Source organism: Haliaeetus albicilla, chromosome 13, assembly GCF_947461875.1.
Source record: "Haliaeetus albicilla chromosome 13, bHalAlb1.1, whole genome shotgun sequence".
In the NCBI taxonomy this organism is placed as follows: Eukaryota; Metazoa; Chordata; class Aves; order Accipitriformes; family Accipitridae; genus Haliaeetus; species Haliaeetus albicilla.
Window position 1 is genome coordinate 14,192,194 of NC_091495.1, and position 25,277 is coordinate 14,217,470.

Consider the following 25,277-nt stretch of genomic DNA (forward strand, 5'->3'; position numbering starts at 1 on the left):
ATTTTTGGTGTTGAGCGTTGTGCTCTGCAACTGGGATTTAAACAATAGAAGGATGTTATATTTCTCTCCTGATCCTTATCATAGGTTGGTTTTAGAATTGTTTTCTACTGCTTCCTGCTCTGTTTGTCTTTTACTGGGGGAATATTGAAATAAACGTACACAGATCTCAAAGCCAGGTTATCCACCACGTTGGCAGTTTACCAGGAGCACGAAGGTCACACTTAATTTGTCCAAAATGAAGCCAGACTGCAGCAATGCTTTGATCAAGACAGCGCTGTCTCGCTCCGTGTATATTGGGATGTGCTGTCGGCTGAGGTTAACTCCTTAAGACGTTGCAAGGCAGCAGCAGTCTTCATCTAAACCACTTTGGATTGCATGGCTACATCTGTACCAGAAAACTAAAAGTGTGCCTGACTGATCTTGGAGGCGAACCAGCAAGGTGCAGCCCACGTCTGTACTATCGCATTCTTGCACTCTGAAGGCCGGGTGGCTGCACGCAGGATGCTGGTCAGAAACGGTCCCTGGGCTGTGCTGCCTTCTGGGTCACGTCTGGGGACTGCGGGAGAACAGCCTCGGTCCTGTCAAACCCGGGCCAGAGACTGTGCTAGCAAGTGTGCATGTGGGATTAAGTTTCTGTGCCCAGGAATGTTCCCTGGCAGAGTTTATTTTACTAATACAGATGGAACAAGCGTGTTCCCTCCGCTAGGCTTCAGCTCCCTTTTCCTGGAAGAAGTACCGTCTTAATAAGCAGTAGAGGTACTTGTCACGGCTCCTGAAGTACAGGACCTGTCTTCAGCTCGTCTCATCCAGGGAATGCAAATAACGGACTGTGACGGCAACTACGTACAAAGTGAATGACCAAGAGATATGTTAGATTATGGGTAATAAACAGGGAAGTTTCCTTCCAGCCTGGGTTTTCTGAGTGAGCAATTGCAAAGGGAGATGAAGGCGAATTAGATGAAGGTGCTGAGCTGATTCTCAGAGGTGGAATTATAGATGAAATATTCCTATGACTGCTCTAATGAAGTCTTAGATAACATCAGGCTCATTAGCTTGTCTAGGACGCAACTAAGGCAGAGAAGAAGGAGGAAGTAAAATCACATCTTGATACGTGAGACTTGTTTGTGGTCCAGTCCCAAAAATGACTGCGTAAATATTTGACCTTATTCCTACGGATAATAATTTCCTTCTGTTGAAGGACTCGGCAGTTAGCTTCTCCCAAGATCGGCACCTCTGCGCTCAGCAGAGGTGTGTGGTACTGAGCAAAGCCTTCATCTGTGTGCTTAAAGCTTGTTGTACGGGGGCATTTGCAGTCCCAGCCTGGCAGCGGGTACACAGGGCAGCAGCCTGTCGGGGCTGGTCGCAGAGGTTCCCAGTGCAGGAGCGGGGGCTTTTTGGCATTTGAAAAAAGGCAATAATTTCAGATGACAACCTGTGTTTTTATCCAAGCTAAATTCTGGGTTCATTGGCAATTGAAGATATGTGTATTATAGGTTAGTTAGGGCTGGATGTGCCTTTTATATACAGCGTGTTGCAGGATGGCACATACATGAATCCTGTGTCCTTCCAGAGGAAGGAAAGGGTGGTCAAGTCTGGCGTCCCATAACCAGGCCTGTGTTCATCTACACCTACAGGCATCTCCATGTGAACTGTGGTATGCTGTAAGTAGGTTAAAAATGTTCTAGTCTTGTCAAGCAGGGAAATGATTATAGAAGTGTTAAGGTAGTCCTAATGTCCCACAGGAGAAGGGTCTGTGCGGGATAACTTCAGACACGCTCAGCTTTCTTACGAAGGGTGCATTTAGGTGCTCCCCTAAGTATACCATTTATGCCCCGAGACTGAATTTGGATTTGACTACTTCAATGCACGTGGCCTTAACAGCGAATTTTAACAGAAAACAAAGATTATGTATAAACAATAAAAAGCTTGCTAGACTGAATGAGACCTGTTATTAATTTAACATGTAGAATAAAAATTCCAGTATTTAACTGTGTTCATAATAATGCTACATTTAGATTAATATATTACATAGTGGACTCTAAAGGAATGCGGGAATTGAAACCAGTCCTTTGGTAAGGGGGCTGAGTTCAACGTTCGTTGAGTTTGCTGTCTAGTAATAGTTACTCAGATTTTTAACCTGCAGCTGAAAAGTGCAGCATCAGCCTCAAAGTGGCACATGAGGGTCCATCAAGGTAGACCTACCAAGGCAGGTGGACATACTCACCTTGAGGCACAACAAAGAGTTACGGAGGAGCTGTGGGGTTCCTCTTTCTGGGAATTTGCTTCCTTTTCCCCTGGAAAAAGGCAAACATGAGCGGAACCAGTGGAAAAAAAATTATAAAAGCAGTCAAAAGGCAGGATCAGTATGGAGGCAATACAGACACTGTCTGGAGTTGGAGCTCCAGGTGTGGGTGCAGAGTTGTCCGGCCAAAACTTCCAGACCTGGAGTTTGTAAAAGAGCAGAATCAGGCTGCGTGGTCAAGGCCTGTGCGTAATGTGTTATTAAAAGTTAATGCTTTTCTTTCTCTTAAAAGTAAGAATAGCAACAATAAGCCCTGCGTCAAGAATAGTGTGGGAAAGCGCTGGTAAAGAAGCTTATTTTTGTTTCAAGTCTCTAAGGGTTTTACAATCAGCTATGTTAATCCTATGAAAAATACCTTAGTTGCAAGATTCAGTTTTGAGAATAAGTTAAAACACTTATATTAAGTCATATATTTATGGATATATCTTCAGCTAAAGTGGTTTCATTTATATACTTTGTACTGAGAAAATAACGCAAGGTACCTATGTTTTTTGCATTTCAGATTTGTCTCAGCTTAGTTCGGCTTCTGCATTATTTGGCTCACTCTCCTCTTGGCTCTGTGACGTTACTGGATTTTCGCCCTCGGCAGTTTGTGATCGTGGATGGGGAACTGAAGGTGACGGATCTGGATGATGCCAGCATTGAGGAGAGCTCTTGCACCAGTAACAGCGACTGCTTCATGGAATTCCCTGCGAGGAACTTCACACTGCCCTGTTCGGTTGAGGGACGGTGTCAGAGTATGAATGAAAAGAGGAATCTCTACAATGCCTATAGGTGCGTGATCGGATAAGGTAAAAGAAAATTGAAAGCAGGCAAAAAGGCTCCCGCATCCTTTATAGTTATTCACATCAACAAGTACATATTGTCTCAGAACCGTTACCCAAGAGTAAGTCAAGCCATGAATAATTGTTTCATTTGTGAAAATGCATAGCATTTATAACTTTGGAATTGTTTTGCATACTTTGAGTGTGATTCACCACTTGGTCTAATTTTACATTGGCTTAATCCCACTGAATTCTTCACACAAGTAGAGATTTTCACAGGAGTGAAACAGAGGTGCCTGTGGAGTTGGGGGCCCGTTAGCTCTGTGGTGAGGTCATTCAGGCAGCTCTTCTTCGGTGTGAGTTAAGAGGGGTCGTGACACGTTTTTCACCACCAGCTGAGCAAAGAGCTGTCTTCAGATGCAGAGAAACGCTGGGCTCTCATCCTGCGCTCTGGCTCGATGCTCTCTGCCTCACCAGAGCCTGCCATGGTAGGGTTATAACAGGCACCGGTGCAGCCGCGGGGCCACCGAGACCCTCAGTTGCTGACGAACTGGGGCATAATCCCAAACCTTTGAAAGCAAGGGGTGCTCCCTTTTGCCCCTCTGCCCGCAGCCCCCTTCTCTGCACAGGCAGACGCTGAGGGACTCGCTCCCGGTGCTGCTCCCGCTCCGTGGCAGCGCCGTGCCCGCAATGGGGGACGCGTAGGTCCCGTCTGTCTTCCAAATTTGATTTTAAGGGCTTCTCTGAATTTACAGCGGAGTCCTTCTGGGCAATGGCTTTGCGCTTGTGGTCTTGGCTCTCCCCCGTCGGCCATCGCTTCCCTCGGAGGGCTGTGCGGGGTGCTGGGGGAGCCGTGTCGCCACTTTCTGGGGAGCCCGTGGCCGACGCTCGGTGCCGCGCTCCTGCCGCCGCTCCGGCTGATGGACGCTGCTGGGGCAGGCAGCTGCCTGGTCCGATCCAGACAGGAGGATGGAGGATCTCAAAGCAATGCCGTAATGGTGTGCTTATTTCTTAGAGTTCCCTTTCAAGCATCGTGCCGTTCACTGCCTGCCAGACCACAGCGAGGAGAGGCTGCTCCAAAGAGAGTCTTCTGCTTTGGTCCCAGGGTGCTCACCAGCATGTGTGTTGCATTAGCTGACCACACTGAAATGGGCTGCACCACATGACAGCCCTCTGCAGTTGTGCAGCGCAGTTTTTAGTGTGTCCTCCAAAATTTTCCATTTCCATTTGCTTGGCTTAAAGATCTTGCTTAGCTTGCTAGCTTTTGGTTAAGACCATTTTACTGGTCTGGCTAAGAAACCTTTAATAGGCACCCATCCATCTCAGTTGTAAGTGGGGATCTGTCTGCGGTGTGGTGGGCTTGCGGCAGGTTGCTGGTCTCGCTGAAGGAAGTGGTCTTTTTCTATTACAGTTCTTAGTATTGCCTTTGAACCGCGCACCACTCTGTAGCACACGCACAGTGCCCCAGTGCTTTCAGCCCCTGCTTTTGCTTAATTTGATAGAGACAGTGAGGTTTTGTTCAACAGCAGATTCATGCTATAGTAGGCTGCGACCACCCGTGCTAGGGCTTTAGCAACAAACTCTGTACACTTGTCTTGGAAAGCTAAATCCTCACTTCGTTAGGGGTAGGCTACTAAATTTCGTATTTTCACGGACGCACTCTGTTGCTGTAGGGTTAGAGATTGCCCTCAGTAAAGGGTTGCTGGTGCTGTTAGGTAGAAGTCAAAAGCAGCAATATGTCAAACAATGCACAAACCCCTTGTAATTTTAAAATATAGCAGGCACTAGCCTTGAAAGTGTAATTAGCCTATCTAGCTGGTTTCTTTATGAGGTAAATAATTAAAGGAAAGAACATTCTGAAAAAAACTCTACTATGCAAGGACTGGCCCATCGTGACTTTCAGATGGTTACCTTCTGTCACAAATGTGTCTCTATGGGTTTTCCTCCAAATGTTTGGAGGAACAATTTTCAGTTTTAAAAGTAAGGATAATGATTTAATATTTTGAACTATTAACCAATGGCTGAGATTAATTCTCCGTCATTGATGGTTCTTAAGATCAGATAGTTCCCAAAAAGAAAAAAGACAGGAAAAAAAAAGGCTGTAGGAACAAATGCAAAAGGATCTGACAATCTGCGTTACGCAGATCACAAAGGATGCCACTGGCCCTGCGATCGATGAATAATAAATGTTCCTGCAGTTAAGTTGTGCAGGCACAAGTGTCTCTACACGTCAGAGTTTCACATGTGGGTGTTTGCATTAGAACAAGTTGTATATTTCTATAGCCACAGAAAAACAAGAACCTCCGTGACTCGCATTCATCCAGCATTTAGCAAAGTAAAAGACAGGCACTGAATTTTTGCAATTCACATTCAGTCAGACTCTGCTTTATGGATAATCTCTAAGCAAAAAAAGTGAGGTAAAATTTACCAGACAAATTATTTATTACAAATGTTATGCTGCCTCTTCGATTTCTGTATGTATTTATACTGGCTGTTTCATACTCATCGCTAAGAATACCTACCTGGGGATAATCCTGCTTGGGAAATTCATAAATACTGTTTTTGTAAGGGACGAAAAAGGGAGTTATGATCTCAAAGAAATATTCATTGTGTAAGTAGACTATGTCAGCTCAATAATACCTGAGTCTATGATCAATTTTTGCTATCAGTAACTTAATTTTTTAATTTGTGCTTATGTGAGACGTCTGCTAGTCTCCCTCCTGAGCATGAGTCCCTGGAGGTTTCTGACCATGTGGTCTCTGTATATGAAAAAGCATTGTACTTTGCTTTGCAGGTTAGAGGTAAAGCAGGGCAATTTCCCAATTGTGTCCTTTTCTGCTCATTACCTAATATTTATGTCTGATAGTTCTGTTTATATTGTCAGATCCTGAACTGTCCGTCTCCATCTTAGGTTGCTATGATACTGAGTTTGCAATAGGTAGTAATATTGGCAGAGTAATAGAATTTAAAGGAACAATGTGAAAATTAAGTGTATTTTGAGTGATGGTGAAGGCATACTGTTTTTTCTTTTGTAATTAAAAATGTTAAAATGGAGAATATACATCCATCGTGAATTCCTCTTGAATTTAAATAAATTATGAGAACAGAGGAGACATTCTGAATTGCAGTGGCTTTAAAACAATAGAAGGCGGCTTTCTCCTGGTAATTCATTTGAAAATCTAAGAAAACTGTAGAAAAGAAAATAATATTCAGTTATTTGAAATGAGCAGAAATTCGATTTATGCACTTTCAAAGTTTGAAAAAAACCCCAAGACTTCTGGGGTTGATGGCATCCTTTTACTTTGTTAAAGTACAGACAGCTTTGCCAATAGTCACAATCCAGGGGGCTTCACAGCAAATTTATGTGTTAATGGAACATTTACACAGAGTTACAAGGCAGCCTTGTGTATAACAGCGTGGTCTAGGTATGCCAGACAGCTGTGTGAATAGTCTTAGCTCTATATTTATTTGACTATAGAATATGATTATATTTCCTGAATAGGTCAGTGGCTTATAAGCAATAGGAATTTTATTCCTTATGTTGTTCAGTAGTTACCAGACATTTGTAAACTCTTTTTTTAAATTTTTCAATATGGGTTACTTTTCCATTGCAGGTTTTTTTTTACATATCTTCTTCCACACAGTGCTCCATCCTCACTGAGACCATTACTGGATAAGATAGTCAATGCAACAGGTAATTGGAATAAACATGGTAATGCCAAATATTTCCTTTTTTTAATGTGACTGTCATGTTTGGGATGGGGCAGATGCTGCTTTTATGTTCACTGCAATAGAACCAGATTGTTCTTCTATCCAGGGTAAAATTTCCCCCATACAGAGAAGGCAAGAATGGCCCCGTATACCAGAGAAACCCATTCTGAGATTTTATCTAGGCTTCACAGAGGAATTTACTTCCTCCTGACACTTCAGCACTGGGGTGGCCTGCATGAAGACGCAATTACTTGCGGGATCTGGAGGAACCCCGTCTCTGGCAAGGGGAATTTTAATGATAAAAACAGGATACTTCCCCATTGCCAATGGTACCAGTGGTGCTTTTACACCTCAGAAGCCAGAGGCAAGTGACATTACCATAGATCTTTACTCATTACCGAGGTAGTGCCTTTGGGACAAGAGTAGTTGCGTGTGCCTGTAAATCTGATTTGAGGGTTTTCGGTGCGTTGTTCTAGGGGTTTTGTACCTTGTACTGTGTGCATTCAACGGGGAAGTTAACGATGCTGGGCTATAGCTAATTAACAAGCAAAGCCTTTGGAGTTCCCTGGATTGGCTAAAGTTCGTCCCTTGTGGGAAGCTCACTGCAGTGTTTTCTGCCCACAGGCCTGGGGTTCCCAGCTGGACGAGCCAGCCTTTGACATGCCTGGCTCATGTCAGGTATGAAACCCAATTTTTAGTAACTCAGGGATTTCATGTCCACATCACAGGGCCACCATAGAGCAGGGCACTGCTGGGCTCTGATGCTTAAGGCTTTCTTTGAATGTGACCGCATTTTGTCCTATGCAGGTTGCTCCTCATCTAACTCATTCTTTTTCTGTGCTTTTAAAGGAGAACTTCACTGGGGAATAGATGAGACAGCTGCTCAGCTAGAGAGAGTTTTGAATCTGTATAAGAGTGGAGAGTACCTACAGAACACGACCCGGATGCCGAAAGCTGGTAAAGTGGTCTTTCTCAAAAGTTAAAATCAGAGACTTTGCCTTTATTTTGAGGTTTGAAAGGGCAAATGTGCAGAAAATGGGGCTCGATGGCCCTTGAAAACATACACATGATAATCTGTTGTCTGCTTTTTGCTTCCTGGGTGCCTTCTGAAGCCCTTCTCACTAAATGACGTAGCTGGACATCCATAGGTGTGAGCAGGCTGTAATGGGGATAAGGAAATCCGATGGAGCATTGCTCTCCATAGCAGATTTGTGGAAAATGTGTTTCATGACATCCACACACTTGTCTGCTGTTGGAGTATCAGAACCTGCCCGAACATGAGTCAGGGGCAATCTAATCAAGATGCCGTAACCCTCCATGGATTTCCTGGGACTTACAGGAATTTCTTGCAATGTAAGCACTTCTAGATTGGAAGAATAAAATGTTTGCTTGCTTTGTAAGAGAAGAATAATGTGTCCCTCAGCTTCGGCTAGCAATAGAATTAAAAAGAAAAGAAAAGGACAGGATGAAAACGAAGCTGCATAATAGTATCTTTTTCATAAAGTCTCTGCAGCACCACAAGTAGGTAGAATGCTATTCAAGCTGCTGTGATACGATGGGTTGCATATTCTTCCCGGAAGGATAGCTTGTGGAATTGTACATGTCAAAGAAGATTATGTATGATGGAAATGACTTTAAGTCTAACAATTGAAAAAGCTGTTTTGCAAATTATTTTTGTGTACGTACAATATTCATGTCAAACTGTCAACATAATTGACTGCAAGTTGATAAGAAAATTATGGCTTTGCTGCAAAAGCTCAGTAAAGAGGGAAAGATGGGTTCTAAATGAAGATGAATGTTGGCACAGGGGGTTTGAAAAGTTCAGTGAAGCATTTGCTCTGTGAAAGACACAGGAGCCAAATTCATTCCTGTCGTAGCGCTGTTAACCTTAAAGGGCCATGACACCAGGGATGAATTTGACCCACTTATCAGAATAATTCAATATTTATTTTGTTGTAAAATTGGCAGGAAAATTGTTGCAGGTGTTCATTTAACTTTCTAATTTTCAGCTTTTCATCACAATCTGTGCTGAGTGATGCCTGTCAACACAGCGAAATTATTTTCAGCAGTACAATCAATAGTACAAACACGTCCTTTGTTGAAGAAGTGCCAGGAGGGCTGAAGTTTTTCTGTGATGCTGGTTGATTCCAGATTTAACTGCCGTATCAGGACAAGATGAAGTTCTGCATTTTAGAGGGCTGTCATGTTTATAAAGAATCTCAGGGAGAGAAGCTTAGGAAGCGGTGGTAAATGTAACAGCGCAGGTTTCTACTAATATGGAGCAGAGCTCCATGTATACTTGGCTACTGTAATAATTACACATTTTTGTGTTAGTTTAATTCCGTAGAGTCCTGGATAATATAACGCAGAATCTGCTACCCGTATTCATGGTTAGTAACACCCTTCTGTGCAAGGAGCCCTTTTTATTTGTAGGACACTTCTCATAGACTTAGGCATTCTACAACGTAAGCAAAGATGTTGAAAATCTGTAGATGCTTTGTGTAACATATTTGGCCGGTCTACATTAAAGACCATGAGTGTAATGTTGAATTCCTTGATAGGAAAATGTTCTCAACCAATGGCAAGCCTGAGAGATCAGATATCTTAGTGGAAATTACACTTAGATGAGATGTGTTTTCAGACTTAGCTGCCATGCCTTTAAGATGTGCAGGCCTGTTTCTTGTTTGTTCTAAGGCTACTTTAACCAAACAGAAAAGGGGTTGTAATTTATTTCTATTTTAAGGCTCCCTTTCCTTGCCAGAAAAGTATGAAGAAGTCATATTGTGAGGGTGAAAATACACCTACCTACCCGTTCATATCACTTTTATTCTGAACATATTCCTTCCTCAACTGGTATTTGACTGGTAATACCATGCTAGAAATAGTTTTTAATATTGTCAGTCCAGAGATTATGGAATTAGAGGTTACTAATTAGAAATTATCCAGAGATTATGGAATGAGAAATTCTCCCATGGTACAGTGAAGTTGTAGGAGAGGGTGTCAGTGGTGCTGGAAGAGACCGGTGTCCAAGTTATCAACCTCTTCCACTAGCAGGATGTGCCCAGCTGAGCTGGCCTCCTGACCGCTGAAACCGGGGCTGAACAACTGAGCAGACCGAATAATTTGTGTAACTCCTAGTGGGTGGTGGAGGGAAAGATGAGTGCGAAAAGGGACAACTGCGGTGCTTTCCCAGGCTGTCAGCTGAGGTCCTGCTTTGGCCCTGTTTGGGGCCTAGGAGGACACTGTCTTACTCTGTGGAAGCAAAGAAAAAAAAAGTTTAAGGTTGTGGGATTTTTTTAAACATTTTCTGCCTTGCTCTACAGCGTAATGAAAGTTCAAGGAGAGTGTTTTCCAACCCAGTGGTAGGTTAAGATAAAACTAGAGATGATGGTTTGGTTCTCAGGCCAGATCGGAGTTGATCAGAGCCTTGCATTCGTACACTGGTATGCCAAGACCAGGCAGGTGCAAGTTCACATCGATTTTGCTCCAGATGATGGAAATCTCACAAGGTGACTTGGCTCCCAGGACTTTTGCTCTCTCATACAGTAGAAATGTCAAGAATTAACAACGCCAGTCTCCTCTGGCATCTAAAGGGTTGTGACAAAACAAGGCCTTTCGGGTGTGTCATCTATTTTGAAATCCTAAAAGCAGAACTAGTGGAGAATTCAGATCCAAGAATTGCAAGATTTTGTTTTGTTTCCTTTTTTTGGGAAAAGAAATCACAGAAGGTTCGGGTAACAGTCTTCAGAATATGTCTTAGGTCTAAATGCTTTGAACTACCCGTTGTCTTGGATAGAGCATTGTAAATTTGTACTAGGAAAGAAGAGATCATGATCTTCGGCAAGTGATCTAAGGCTGTAAAACATAAACTTTGAGGAAACAGTGTGTTATCTATCTGAACCTATGTTTTCGAAAGGCAGACCTCCTCCTATGAACACCATGAAGTGAGAAAGGTGATATTGATAATCAGTAGGGAAGTGACGTGAAGAAAGTTCTTGTCAACCCTAGTGTCCCCATAAATGAAGTTTAACAAGATGACATAGTCATATTACAGAAGATCTTGGATATTAAGCTTTCACTGTGCTTCAGTTGTAAAAGATTTTATAGTGCTGTAAATTATATTATGCTCTGGACTTTGCTTTAGTATCTTAGAAACAGAGTGGAGGCGTGGGAGACATTCGATAGCTATGTATGTGTTCTGTAATCATAAATCACACTACTGTTAATGTTGATGTAGGAACATTACAGTGTTTAAAACAACACTATGAACAAATAGTTTTATATTCCATTGACTGTTGGTCTCTCTTGCTGGAAACCAGAAGAATGTGAATTAAAACAGGAACCATGTATTTCTTCTGACATATGTTATCTGAAAATGATTAAGTCATTCCATTAATTATCCATATTAAGAAGGCTATAAAAAAAATCTACTGATGTTCATCAGTAAAGTCCTGCCCCAGTATCAACATTTTTATTACTTCAATCAAGTGACTGATTTGTACCAACTGGGTGTCTGGCCCTTGAGCTAAGCCTCAGCCCTTCAGTTAACTCAGAATTTACTTAGAAATGCGTGAAATCAGCTAACACTAGTAAATCGAATAACTTTGTTATTCATTAAAGCTAATAGATGACCCATTATTAGGCCTGAGGGTGTGCAAGCCCACAGAAAGGCATAATTAGCCGCTGTTGTTAGTTGAAAGTACATTCTCAATGCTAAAAAAGCTGGAAGGCTGGACATAAAGCAAAGACACTTTGTGTTTTCCTTTGTATTAAGATAATTTGGCAGGATTATGCTGTATGTAAACATTTACAGTACAACAGTGTTTTGAAAAAAATATTCTACAAGGGTCGCTATAGCAATCTGCTTAGGAAATTGTAAATCCGCCCAAGAATTACTGAAATCGGGGAGGGGGGCGGGCGGTGTTTGTGGACATGTATATATGCAAAAGAGAAATTTTGCAAGGTTGCTGGAATATTGTTTGAGGCAGTTTGTATATTCTACGGCAGGCCACAATGCTAAGGCTAAAAGTGTGCTGCTGAAGGCACTTGAAGGCTCAGCCAGGAGTGTACTGCAGCCCAGACCTTGCAGCTCAGATTCCTGCTTTCTCTGGCACTTGTGCGTTTGGTGTTTCTTTCCCAGGGACGTCAAGGTTGCTTTGTGGCCAGCTGAGGGGGAAAGATGCACAGGGCTGCAGGCACGGGCAGAAAGTCTCCCTCTCCACCCTGCCTTGCGCAGAGGGCTTTCGCATCAGCAGTCGGGCGATCCCAGCCCACAGAGGAATACAGGAGCAGGTTGCTTTGCAGCCATACGGCCCCGGCAATACGGTGGGGCCGTATAGTGACCGGTTGGTTGTTGCTCGCACGTATCTCCACCATCGTGCAAACCATATGCCCTATTCACTGAGCAACGTGTTCTGCTGTCGCTAAACTTCTCCGCGGCCAACTTGGCAGCGTACAGCAAAACGCTTTCTGCTGATGGGTTCGGTCCTCAGCTCCTTTGAAGAACACTAAAGAAGTCACCGAGCGTCTTTTACAAATCCTGTAGGCATCTGTCTTTAAGCTTAAATACCCCCCGACGTGAGCCTATACACCTCTGGGCTCGTCCATCACCAGCATCATTGTTTTTGTGAGCGAGTGGGCCAGATGCAGCTTACAAGCACCTGTGGCACTAGTTTGGGCTGGTTGCTTTCGGTAAGTCGGTGTGCACCGCAGAGGTGGCCGTGGGTGCAGAGCAGCTCCGCAGCCCGGTGAGCGGCCCTGGGACGTGGGGCACGAGGCAGGAAAACCACTGCAGCTGTGTCATGCTAATGGGAATAAAATGCAAGGGAACATGTTGTTCTTCTTATTATTTGTGTTTCGGTGACAGCCTGCATACCGATTTAAATATGGCTCTACTGTAAGCACAATGGAAGCATATAAAAAGAGGCAAGCCTTACTTCGCTTCCAGCCTGCACGCGGGAAACAGCCAAAGGATGGAAATACTCACCAGAGAAGCAGGGCTATCTCCCGGTCTGACGGCAAACCCGTGTCCTGCCAGGCCTGTCTGTGCTTCCAAACAGTTGGGATTCGTCAGAAATGATTGAAAGCAGAGACAGGCAGGATACGCCTAGCATGTCATTTTCTCAGACATACCAAAAAATAGTTTTCTGTAGCACAACTGTGCGTACGGCTTTGCGAGGCTTGTTGTCAGAAACATGTTTAAATGTGAGGTATTGAAGCATGAGGAAAATTTCAGCATAAAATGAAGCGTACTAAAAACATAAGTGTATTATTGTCTACTTAGGATCTGATTCTGTTCTCCATAAGCTCCCTGGGAGTCGGTGGGGACTGTTTGTAGAGCAAAACGCTGCTCAATACCACTTTTTGCTGAGATTGGCAAGATCAGGCTCTTTCTGCTTACTTGTAAGCAAAGCAATTAAAAGCAAATCCAGAGTCGACTGCCAGTGTTCCTCTGGAGAGTGGAGGAAAAGAGGAGGGAGGAAAAGGAGCAACATGATTTCTCTCTCAAGGATGAACGTTACTGCATCTGTGTCATTGACCCATGGTGTATTGGCAGGTGATAACTAGAAAAGAGAACTGGGCAAATTTCCAACGAGTAGCTGTAGTTGGTAGTAAAAATGCAATCTGGCTGCTGTGGCTGAAATAAACGGTCATTAGGACTGATTAAAGTCAGATTTAGGGTGATTCAAACAAGCTAAAAGGGGGAAACCACAGGCGGTTTCACATAGTTTATTATATACTTGTGGAGTTATTTATATGATTCAGTCTAGTACAGTGAAAATGAGTGTGTTTATAGATTGTAGTCGGCTTTGGGACAACGCAGGTGACTTTTGATGGAAAAAATTTAGAATAAGATTTTAAAGCATTGACTTTCTTTTATAGCTGTTGCACTGGTCAGTGATGCTGCAGATTGCTTTTAAAGATGCCTCTCACCTGTCATGAGAAGGTGCTTGGTTTGAATATCACTGTGGCTGTCATGGGGACTGGCTAGTGCTGTAACAAACTTCCTGAGATTTTGGTGGGATCGAAACAGTGTGTTTTGATTGACCAGAGCAAACTTGTAAAAATATTTTAAAACTATTAAAAATATGACAAAACAAAACTTTTGAGGATTTCCCAGATTCAGCATAGCAAGATATGTTGAAGTTTTACAATGTTTACAGGGCAGGAAAAACGTTTTCCTCGTAGGATTTATTTGTATAACTGTGAGCAGGGAATCAGCTCCTGTACGTTAAGCTGGAGTAAATCTGTTGTAAGCGACATCAAGATCAGGCTTACTGCATTGCATTTATTTGCTTCAATCCTCACAAAACCAGTAGATGGAGAAAAGGATTCTTTTTCAGTTGTGATACCGGTAGGAACATCTTGCATTTCTCTGACCTGTTCCTTGCCATTACCTTGATAGACTTTATGTACTTTGTGTCAAGCTACGTGTATGTATGCAAAAGTGTAAATTTATGGCTGCATTTGTAGTATTAGGCAAGTATTTATTGGTTTTAAACACCATTAGTCTGGAAATCGACCAGAACTTTGACCTTTTTATGATGTGATTTACTGCCGTGAGCCTTCAAATTCCACGGACTCCATTTAAGCAAGTCTCAGGTCTTGGCAGGACAAAAACCTGAGCTGGAGCTGTCTTTAAACCAGTGGAGTATTGCTTAATTGAGGAAGTAACCGCACTGTAGTGATCAAGACGATCATTTAAAGTTGTAGGGGAAGCCCAGCTCTCCTGTGGGCTGGGGCTAATGTCATTGCCAGAGCACATCTCAGTGGAGGGGCATCCTTCAGGAGCGTCCTTCTAGTTCATGTGAGGAGTGCATTTCTTCACAACTTGTACAAATAAGGGCTAAGGGGTCAGCTCCCTAGTTTGTTGCTATGTAAATAAGAGATTCCAGGGATATTTGCCTTTGCCGTGCAAACGGAGAAGGCAGGTACCTTGCTCTGCTCGAGATAAAGTGAGTTTTGGAGAGAAGTGCGGTTTCCCCAGACCAGCGCTTGGTGTTGCAATGACTTTCTGATCAGTTCTGACTGTAATAGTTGGACGAGGAGATCCCGTGTTGGCTTCCCAGGGCGGTGGGAGTGCTGGGCTGGTTTGGGAGTGTGAGCCAGGGTGCGGGGCCATCGCACGTCCCGCTCTCTGCTCCTCGTGGCTGCCTTCCCATCGGGATGCTCCTGGGGGAAGGCGCTCCCAGGCAGCCAGCCGCCCCTGCTGCCTGCCGTGCAAGCGGGGAGAGGGGCTGCCTTCCTGCCTTTCCCCCTCGCTGCATCCCACTCCCCTCCCTGTAGGCAGCAGGCTCAGATCCCCAAACTGCAGGCATTCAGCGGTCTGTGCCAGTTCGGGGGAGCTGCCAGAAGCTGCCTTCGTGGAGGCTGTGTGACTCACTCTGTGCTTTCCCTTAGACTCTGGTGGCTGTATTTTCACCTGTCGGGTGCTCGATGATCTCCCAGCCAAGGAAAATGCTCTTTGCATGTGGGTCACACTGCTGTGTACCTGTTACGCTGCCCTGTTCCCATGAGTCATGCAGATGGTGGTGGCTTCCTTGTGTAGGAACTGGCAGGGAGCAGCAAGGAGAGTAGGAACAGCCACAGGGCTCTGCTGCATGGTGAGACCACCCTAGGTACCGGCGTGGGGGTTTGCATCCTTTCTTGCACCTGCAAGCCAGGAGCTTGCCATCACCATCACAGTTATTGCTGGCCCAACTCTGTCGATTAATGTGTCCAAGCTGCCCAAATGATTTACCAGGCTCGGTCACCTTGAAAAAGTCAATGGAATGAGAGAACTTTATCTCCTACCTCTAACAGAGCCTCAGGTCATGTAAATCACTGCTGCTCTTTTGAAATCTGTTTATGTCAGTTGAGAGCCTAACGCCTGACAGCTGTACCGGGAACTGTTGAGAAGAAAAAAAGTGCTATAGGCATATTAAGAGGCATATCTGGGCACAGAAGAGTTTAAAAATTTAATGATAATTCAAAATAAGTATCTTCCAGTTGGGCTTCTGCCTTGCATGGAGAAAAATACATGATGCAACACGGGGCTGCTCTGGTTAGTGCCCTGATGGCGTGCCGAGGGATGCTGCAGTTCTCTCCCAGCCCCGGTGTGGAGCCCGGTGGGCTCTGAGGACACCCTCGGGAAGGGCTGGTGCACGCTCCCTGCTGACGCAGAGAATCAGGCAGATGCTTCATCTTCTTCTGCTGCAGCAAGTGCTGTCATTCTGTGAACGTCCTCTGTGGCGTGAGGTTTGGCGCAGTGCAGTGTTAGGTGGCGCTTCTGTAGCCGTGCAAAGAAAAGTTGTGAATAGTCACATTTTATACCCAGTCAACACGGCACGCATGCTGATACAGATTATTGTATATGGTGCTGACAATAATGAATTGATTGTTTTGCATTTCATTTGCACATATCATTTTACTGACCTTGGCTGTGAGGTACAAATCAATACTCAGCAGTGACCATACAGAGATAGAGAATATTATTCAGTTACATTCAATTATTGTTACACTGTACATTTGATACAGAAATTTAAAAAAAGGGACTTTACCTATCCAGCTAGTAGCAGTTTGATTTATGCTGTGACTTTTCTTCAGAATAAATACATATGTATTTTTTATGGAGACATGACCATTTGTAATGTAAAATTGCATTTTTATTTGGGTTTTAGTTTCTTCATCTGTGTGAGTCTGCTTTTTCTAAATTAATGAAAACTTTTTTGCCTTTGATTTAAGTGGGACATGATCAGCTTTGATTTTGCTTGTTGTTTGGGAATGTTTCTTATGATACTTTTACTGAGCCAGGCTTAAAATAGAATGCATTTACTGCATTTGTTTCCCACTATTTCAGACTGTGTGGTGTGAACGAGCACTTGTGGATGTATACTTCTTTTCCCAGTTGAAATACTGGCAGTTTAGAGTAGTAGACACACTCGCCTTTGACTCGGTGGTGTTCGTACTGTGTGCTGTGTGAAATATTAAGGGGCTGAATCTGCAATTTCAGGCAGAAAATGCCTGAACCAAAGTGACTTAAGAATAGGCTGTGAGTCAGGGCCGGCAGCTCTGGTTTCCATGATAGATACAATTAGAAGAAATATAGAATGTTATTTATTTTTTTGAATAGGATGTAGCGGGGGGAGACAGGAGCGAACCATCAATTTGTGCATCTGGACGCTAAACAGAAATGTTTATAAATGATCAGTTGAATTTGCTGATGCATTCATTAGAGGAACCCCCGTCAGCGGCTGGGAAAGTGAGAGGAGCTGTGAACAGAGAACAAGAGGCAGCTCATAAAGGCTAGTGAGACTGAACGGCAGCCAAGGGAGAGGAGTAATCGGCAGGGCAGCGCGGAGGCGCTGGGCGAGGACCATGCTGACATGCTCCCGCTACTTTTTTTTTTCCTTCTCTTCGGAGGCCCATCAAGAAACTCCCCTTTTGTACTAATCTGAGCAAGCAAAAAAAGTTTGCTTAATTAAAAGCCTGTCTTTTCTTCCTTCTCTAAAGGAGCTGAAGGAAAATAGCATGCTCTTCTGAGGGAGAGGGAGGGCTGGGAACGCCTGGTCGGGTCTCACCCTGACAATCCTGCTCACTGTTAAGAAGTAGGACAGTGAGTCAGTTCATTCAAGTGGATGCTGTTTATTCAATGGGACATTCTTCCTGTAAAACTCCTCATAAAACCAAAGCCTCGCCTGTGCAGTGAGGAAGGGGAAAGGGTTTTGTGCACAGACTGTTTATTTACAGACGCTTTCTGGAGAAAAAGGTGAGAAGAAGAAAGGAGGAAAGGAAAAGGAAGTAAGGTGCAGAGCTATAAACACATTTGGGAGTAAACCGGGGCTGGTACAGTCTAGCCTGTCACCTTTTCCATCATATATCCTGCTCCTAAGCTGTTATAATAAACCTTGCCTGTTAAAAACAAGCAGTTTGCTGGAGCTTTGAAAGTGATTGCTTTGCTTTGGTTATTTGCAGAGTACAGACGGGTGCCTGAAGCTTTTATTCCTGATGAGAACTACAGATGCTGGCCATCTTACCATCATAAGGGCTGCCTCCTCTCTGTGTTTGATGTCAATGAAGCCATTGAGATCTGTGACAGCTACTCCCAGTGCAAAGCTTTCGTCCTAACTAACCAGACAACTTGGACAGGTAGGTTGCGGATGCTGCGGAGCAGAAGCAGCAGCTGAGTCACGTATTCTGGCTGCTTTAAGTGTTTTAATACAGTTTAGGGAGCATGCTGTGCTGGGCTGTGGGAGCCGCCAGCAGCAGCTAGAAGTGGGATAGTTTCTGAAGCTCCAGCTGAGGCAGTTTCGGTTTTGGTGGGGCTTCTCTTTGCCAGCTGTCGGGGGAGCAGAAACCTGCCGACGGACTCAGGGGAGCTGGCAGCAGAGCGCTACGGCACATGGACCATAGGTGTCCAAACCGCGAGGTCTGAAATTTTATTTTAAAACACAGCAGCAGAAACCACAACAAAAGCCTGTGACCTCTTTCCGCAGTTAAATGTGCAGGACGTGGTCCAACATCTGGATTTAAATAAATCTTTCCAATCCCAATGGCTGTTGCAGTTTGACACAAAACCAAACAGGTTCTTCTGTGTGCCTAGCTGGGACTTCCCGGCCGGTGTCAGAGATGCCCTGCTGCTGGTGGGAGCATCGTGCTTCTGGCAGTAGGGCTTTGGCTAAAGAACAGTGAGAAGGGAGGGTTTAAAACCAGGCAGAAGTAGATGTAGCAGGAGTAGAACTTCCAGGGGAAAATCCCATTTGCTACCGCAACTCATTTTCTTGTCTAACAGAATACACTTGTTGAAAAGAGAAATACATTTTCCAAAAGGTCTGTGGGCCTGGCAATCCCAGTGTGGTTCCCCTGAAGGCAGGCAGTCGGTGCCGATTGACATCAAGTGTAGAGTTGGCCCTGGCGTGCTGCTTCTGCACCATACTTGCGCCTGTTTCAAGCAACTCGCTCCAGAGCAATCTGAGAAACAAAAATGTTACAAGTCTCTGCTAAAAATCTCCGGTAGCTGCAGCTCCAGAGTGGCTGCGGGGTTCAAAGAGCGGAATGCCGCAGCCGGCTCCCAACCCCGCGCCCCTTCCCCACGTGCCCCGGAGAGCCGCATGTCCCGGCGGCTGGCCCCATCCCCTGGGCACACTGCACCCAGTGTGGCAAGTTATTTAGGCTCGAAGGCTCAGCTTTCTGTCTGTACCTCTGCAATCTCATATCTTAACCTGAAGTCAAAATCTACCCCGGTGCAGTTGGGTGCTTTAGTTGTGTTTAGTTGAGCAACATAAATACACACCACAGCCAGGCCTATATACATGGCTAGCGGGTCCCCAGCTCTGAAAGCGTCACTAGCAACTAGAAACTTTAGATAGTTCATGTTTCAGAGTATTTTAGGTAGTGTACTGCTACAGCTTTCTGCATTTTTTGTGCTTCTGGGAGGTACAAACAGAGACTTCCATGGAACCTAGAAAAAACTAATTTATATTAACCTTGCCTGTGGCTAACCAGTGACTACTAGGTCATCATGTCAGTCTGTCTATAGTCAGACTATTGTAGTTAATTAATATACTAAAAAAGTAATTATTATGGCACAGGGAAATTCATAGGAAGTTTGGAGCAGCTCCTGTCTGAGGTTACAATATTAAAAGCAAATGAGACATAGTAGCAATATTTCTAGTCCTATTTAGCATTCCCTTTACCTTGGTGTTCCTGAGGCATGAGCACTTGAGTCCCTGAAACCTGCGCACGGAAATTTGCTCAGTAGTTGAGGCATCCCATTTGCCATGTGCTACTTTTTAAGAAAATAGTGTTATGGGAGCCCCCTAGAGAGGCAGCTGGGAGTAAATAGCATTTGATTATCTGAAGTTTAGAGAGAGGGAAGGCAGAGGCTGAACAGATGTGGCAAGTATCTCTGCAAGGAAAGGCAATGACAGTGCGGGTCCGTGGGACGGCAGGTACTCCTCGAGAGGCAGGGCTGTGAACAAGATGCCAGGTCATTAAGCATGGGGAGACACAAGAACTGTACTGCGGCTCCCACAAATACCAGTGAGTGAAACCTCACCAAACGCAGCCCCCACTGGCCTTGGATGTATATCTGGCAGATGCCTTACACTAACCCAGGCTGTTATCACTTGCTGGTGCTTTTTGCTTGAGGAGTAGAAACCTTGTTCCAGCTTGTTTAAAACCCAGAGCTACAAAGTGATCAGCAAGAGCTATTTCAGAGAAAGTCGTGTTTAACATACATTGCACTGATCAGTTTTGCAAAGATTCAAGCACGCAAAGATGATTCTGCTCCTGTACACTCAAATCAATGTCCTTCATTTAAGCCCTGAACTCAAGCCTGTTTTGATCAGTGGGAGAGTCTTTAAATACTTTTTTAAAGATCATGTGAAATTTGTATTAAAATCTTCAGACCTTTCCTTCGTTTACCATATTAGCTGTGGACAGCTCTATCTTGACCATAATTAGATAAGAGTAAACATACTGAAACCAGGGGAGATTTGGTGTCATTTTAGACGAAAGCATTTCAGGTTTATACCAGTTGAAGTTAAGAGAGAGTTCAGTCTTGGGTTTCCTGAAAATGCATAGGTTGAAGAAGAATATGAAATGTCAGTATTTTAAGATAGGCAACCTTTTGTTCATCACTTCTAATTTTTTTTTTTTTTCCCTTCCCCGCTTCCTCCTCCCACCTCCCCTTTTCCTATTCGGTGCAGGTCGGCAGCTTGTCTTCTTCAAGACGGCCTCAAATCATATCATGCCTGATCCTGACAAGATAACATATGTGAAGGTGACCGACTGACACCTAAAGTGGCTCACTCTGACTTGTGAGTGACAAGAGCTGTTTGTGTATAAATATAGGCAGCTGTTAGGTAGAAGGCGGCTGTGGCCGGAGAGATAATTGCACTATTACTCATTCTAATCTATAGAGTGCTAAACAAAACTTTAAAGAAATAACCTGCATGCCCAGGATGAACGTGCAATAAAACAACATTTTGAAAATGTGATTTTTTTAAAAAAAACAAAGCAAAATACAAGATACGATACACTGTTAGGTTATAATTTTGGTTATAAATCAGCTGGCAGCTCTGGCTTTTCTAACCAAGGTTAGCAAACCGTTTCTGACCTGTATGTGTGTGTACAGGGATGAAAGTTGATCATTTCTGTGCGAAGTCTGTATCCTCCGCGCTGATATTTATTTGGGCACGTACAATCACAACACAGTAACTGAAGCATATCAGTTTGTAAGCTGAACAGCAAACGTTACTGAAGACAATCAGCATTTGTGTTAAAGCTATCAAATGCAATGCTGGCATATTTGTCAAAAGGAAGGAATTGGTTATGTTTAGAATTGCAAGACTGTAGCTAATTTTCATTTTTGCTTCCAATGTTATCATAAAGTTTCATTTTTAATTTAAAAGAGCCATTTCGTAGGTCTAGCGAATCACATAAACATATGAATAGTCCCACTAAAAGGGTAGGGACTTAACCAAGTGCCCAGTGCTTTGCTGAATAGGGATAGGCCTAAGCATATGCTTACAATTAAGCCTGTGCTTAAGACTTTTGTTGAATTAAGTTTGAATTGTTCAGGAAGCCACATCTTTGACAGACTAGCAAAGCAATCCAGCTGGTGGAACAGTACTAGTTTAATGACTATCTGGCAGTTATTTGTATTTTTTATCATCAAATCCTTGGTTTTCTAAGGCACTGCTTGCTAATTCTTAGAGTGAAAGAAGTAAATGACCTTAATAATGTCAAATGAATGCTAGCCTTAATTCTATATAAAATGCGTTTTACAGGCATGGTGTGTCTAGAGAATTTGCTTTCAGTGAAAGCAATAAAGTAAGTGCTAAAGTGACCAATGTCATACTGTTTTGTAGTTTGTACAGTCAGGAAAATAAATGTGCTTTTGTTTCTCAAATTGTTTATTTTTGTAAAAAAAAAAAAAGAAAAATAAAAGATAAATACAATTTCTTTCATACTCGATTTTTTTGTGTTGCAAATAAATGCCTAAATCCAGTGAAGACTTAGACATAATGTATTGTATGTAAACTTAAGCCTGGGCTATTTGTCCCAGGAAGGAACTGAGGTTGTTCCAGTGGCTCCCAGTGAAGGGTGTATTTCCAGGGTACATGGTGGCTTTGTCTACGTGGTTGCCTGTCACGAAGCGAGTGACTGTCAGAAGACAACACTAGAGCAGCCTTTCCTACCCTGTGGCTTGAGTCACACTGGTACCAGTCTTCTAACATTCGGAAGGGGTGAGGATGAGAGCAGAACCTGAAGGAGTTGTTCCTTGGGCTAAATGGTGTATTTTCTTTACCAAGGAGGGTCAGGGAAGGAGACTAGGAGAGCCAAGGCAGCTGGGCAGCAGTGTGACCATGCAGGAGAGGTGGTCCAACAGTGACACCATCGGCCGCGGGTCTCGTCTCACCGGTTTCTCTGAGGTCACTGATACCCTAACGACTTCTGGCAAGTGACTGAAATGACATGCTGTAATGGCTGTAACTCACAAATTATCAAACTCCCAGCCGTAATAGCTCAGCTGATTGTGTCGCCGTGCACTTAGGAACCCATCAATCATGCTCTGGTAATAAACAAATACTACAGATTCTTTTAAAATTGCTACATAAATCATGCCAACACATACTGCACAGTTCATTGAAGTGATATGGGTTGTTGGCATTTAGGCGCTGGTGTGTATTTTGAAAGTCTTTAACCTTCTGTGATTGCCTTCCCATTAAGCACTGTACACCATTCCAAAAATACTCAGTGCTTAAAAACAATGTGAATGGTTAAATTCTTTAGTTGCATTCCTAGGTAAAAAATATCAACATTTAACAGGAAAAAAAAGATATCCGGGGTAATTCTTTAATATTGTAGTCAGGTAACTTAGGATAATTTCATTCCATCGCTTTCCACGCACCAGAAAAAAATGCCTCTTAAGTCAGGAATTGTTTATCCTTGGAATTAAACAAACTTGCCAAACCAATTTACATCAGCTTTTGCAAACAGAAATCAAGTAAGCAAGAAAGAAACATAGCCGTGAGCGAAGAAGCTGGATTCTAAATTTCAGCAGTAATCAACTTTATACAGGCAGTTTTATAACTCTTTGAGAGTAAGGCTTTCCAGTGGAAATGCTGATTAAAATCTTAATAAGAGAGGCGTGATACTACAATAAGTGAATTTAATAGCTGTAATAAGCACTGGTAAAAGTCTGAATTTATGGGGAGAAAGTGTCTTTGGCAGCAGTGGGTCTGATTCAGCAAAGTGCCTGACTGGCGCTTGTGGCATGGAAACCCCTGAGAAGCCACAGAGGAGGAGGAGGAGGAGGAGGAAGCAAGGCACAAAGTGAGCTGGCAGGTCTGGGCCAGTCAGCCTGGGAGCTGCTCCACGTTTTCTGTGGAAAAGGCATTTCTATCTGTTTTTCCCCCTAACATTTTGACTGCTTTTTACATTTCCTGGCTTTGTCAAGCCACAGGGTAGAAATATGAAAGAAGACACCCACAGGGCTTTAAAGGACTGATGTCTGTGTGTGTGCATGCACGTGTGTGTATGTGCATATGTATTTATGTATGTGTCACGCTGAACACGGAGAGCTTATTTCCTCAGTGAAAAACCAATTGGCTGTGCACAAAATGAAGTGCTAAACAGGATGTTGAGTTCATCTGGAGAAGTGAGAGCCATGTGAAGCAGTGGGTGCTGCAGCTCTGCGAGGGGCTGTGCTGAGCATTCGGTCCAGTCCAGCGCCACGTTGCCCTGGTGGGGCTGTGGCTCAGGGCACCTCCAGGAGCTGCCCACCGTCTCCGTGACAGCTTGCTGAAGGGGTGACACTAGTGAAGGGGTGACACTAGCCCCACCACTGGGAGCAGGCTCCAGGCAGTGAAGCAGTCACTGCTCAGCATCACCTCCGGGCTGACATCCTCAGGGTCATAGCGGAGACACGCCGAGAGCTTTGGTCTTTGCTTAGACCAAAATAAAAATGTGTTCTTCTATTTTTCTGTATCTTGTCTGAGCCTACTGCTTTGTCTCTGGTCATTTTTCAAAGGCCTCTCCCCAGCTTCAATGCATCTTTTTAAGTGGAAAGCTGAGGTCTCATGTGTTCAGCTCCAGAAACAGGTTGTTACAACTTGCATCACACCTAAGAGAAACCTGTGGTGAAATTAGCGGTATCACCATGAGCAATCATCACCCTGAGAGAAAGCCTGAAAACAAGTGGGCCCTGTTGCCAGCTGAGGTGCTCAGCTAAGTTTGTATAGAGGGTGAAGGACGTTGGATGGGCACTGAGACACTGGTGAAGACTCTGAGAAAAATGTTCTTCTGACATGAGATAAAGGAGTTTAGTGTAAGTACAACTATTTCTAATGTGCTTTGCCCTGCCTGTCGCTGCTTCACTGAGGCATTTTGCTTAGTACTTCTGCCAGCCCTGACCACCAAGTTTCCTGTAAGATTTGTGAGAAGGATGGCAGAGTGGGGTGCAGGGAGGACAGCAGCTTGGAGTGAAAGCAGGTCTTCCTATTGCCAGTTACTGTATGTAGTGTGGTAACTGCTGGGGACCGCTGTCATGGAGCAGGACCATGCTCCATGGACATGGAGCCCATGGTAGGTGCACACTGAAGACCTTGTCCCTGCCTCTGAAATCCACCTTATCAACTTGTACCACAGCTCACGATAAGTCAATGCAGCCTTGTGTCCATACCAGGTGAGCAAAGGAGTAGACAGTGACTAATCAGTCAGAGAAGCATCCTGAAAAACACAGCTAGCCATGTGGGCTCCTTCTGCTACTATGGTTATGGAGAGCAGAGCCCCAGCAGCTCCCAGTGGGACTGCCCTGCACGGCGGCTCTCCCACAGCCTGCTGTAACAGACACCTGGGGACACGCAGGAGGCATGAGTTACAAGGAAAATTGGAGGGAGGCAAAATATATACTCTTACTCCACTTCTACTGGTGCTGACCCTAGTAATGTTTATAAGGCCCCACGCTTTCATGCACAGTTGCTATTTAAAGCAAAAAAGACACACTTGTTGATAATAATTCAGATTAAGCAAATGATTTAAAGGACTTGTAATTCAAAGCAGATGGAAGATGATAGTGAAGATCCAGAGATCATGTTATGTCACCTGTCAGGAAGAAATATATGAATACAAGGATATTCAAACTTTAGTAGGAAGAGTCTTATCTTGTATTCTTTAGCAGTAAATTCTGTGAAGACTAACTAAAACCTACTACTGGGGCGGGGGGGGGGGGTAGGAAAAATGGAGTGGCAAGACTGTTCACAAGTTTTTCCAGGAAAACTTATCCCTAACCTTTTGGTCAAGATGTGAAACACTGTTGAAAGAAGTCAAACAGATTCGTGTTGAAAAGGCTCAACTGAAGTTTTCATCAGTCAACTGCAGAAAGAAGAAAATGGGGCTCAAAGAGGAAGAGGAAGATTTGTGAAAAGCAGGCAGTATATAAAGACTTTACAATCACACTCTGCTTAATGTTTCTTGAGATGTGATCATTTGATCCTTCTTTTTTTAAGAAAACA

General features: G+C 43.9%; 1 protein-coding gene across 1 annotated transcript in view; it reads left to right on the plus strand.

The window, feature by feature from the left end:
- Window positions 1-21,719, plus strand: part of PKDCC (protein kinase domain containing, cytoplasmic) — a 38,466-nt gene extending 16,747 nt beyond the window's left edge. Inside the window, exons 3-7 of the mRNA XM_069800240.1 lie at window positions 2,805-3,076; window positions 6,681-6,760; window positions 7,627-7,734; window positions 17,731-17,904; window positions 20,466-21,719. Of these exons, the coding sequence (XP_069656341.1) occupies window positions 2,805-3,076; window positions 6,681-6,760; window positions 7,627-7,734; window positions 17,731-17,904; window positions 20,466-20,551 (720 nt within the window). The 3' untranslated portion in view covers window positions 20,552-21,719. The remainder of the gene's footprint in view (window positions 1-2,804; window positions 3,077-6,680; window positions 6,761-7,626; window positions 7,735-17,730; window positions 17,905-20,465) is intronic.
- Window positions 21,720-25,277: the final 3,558 nt, after the last annotated feature.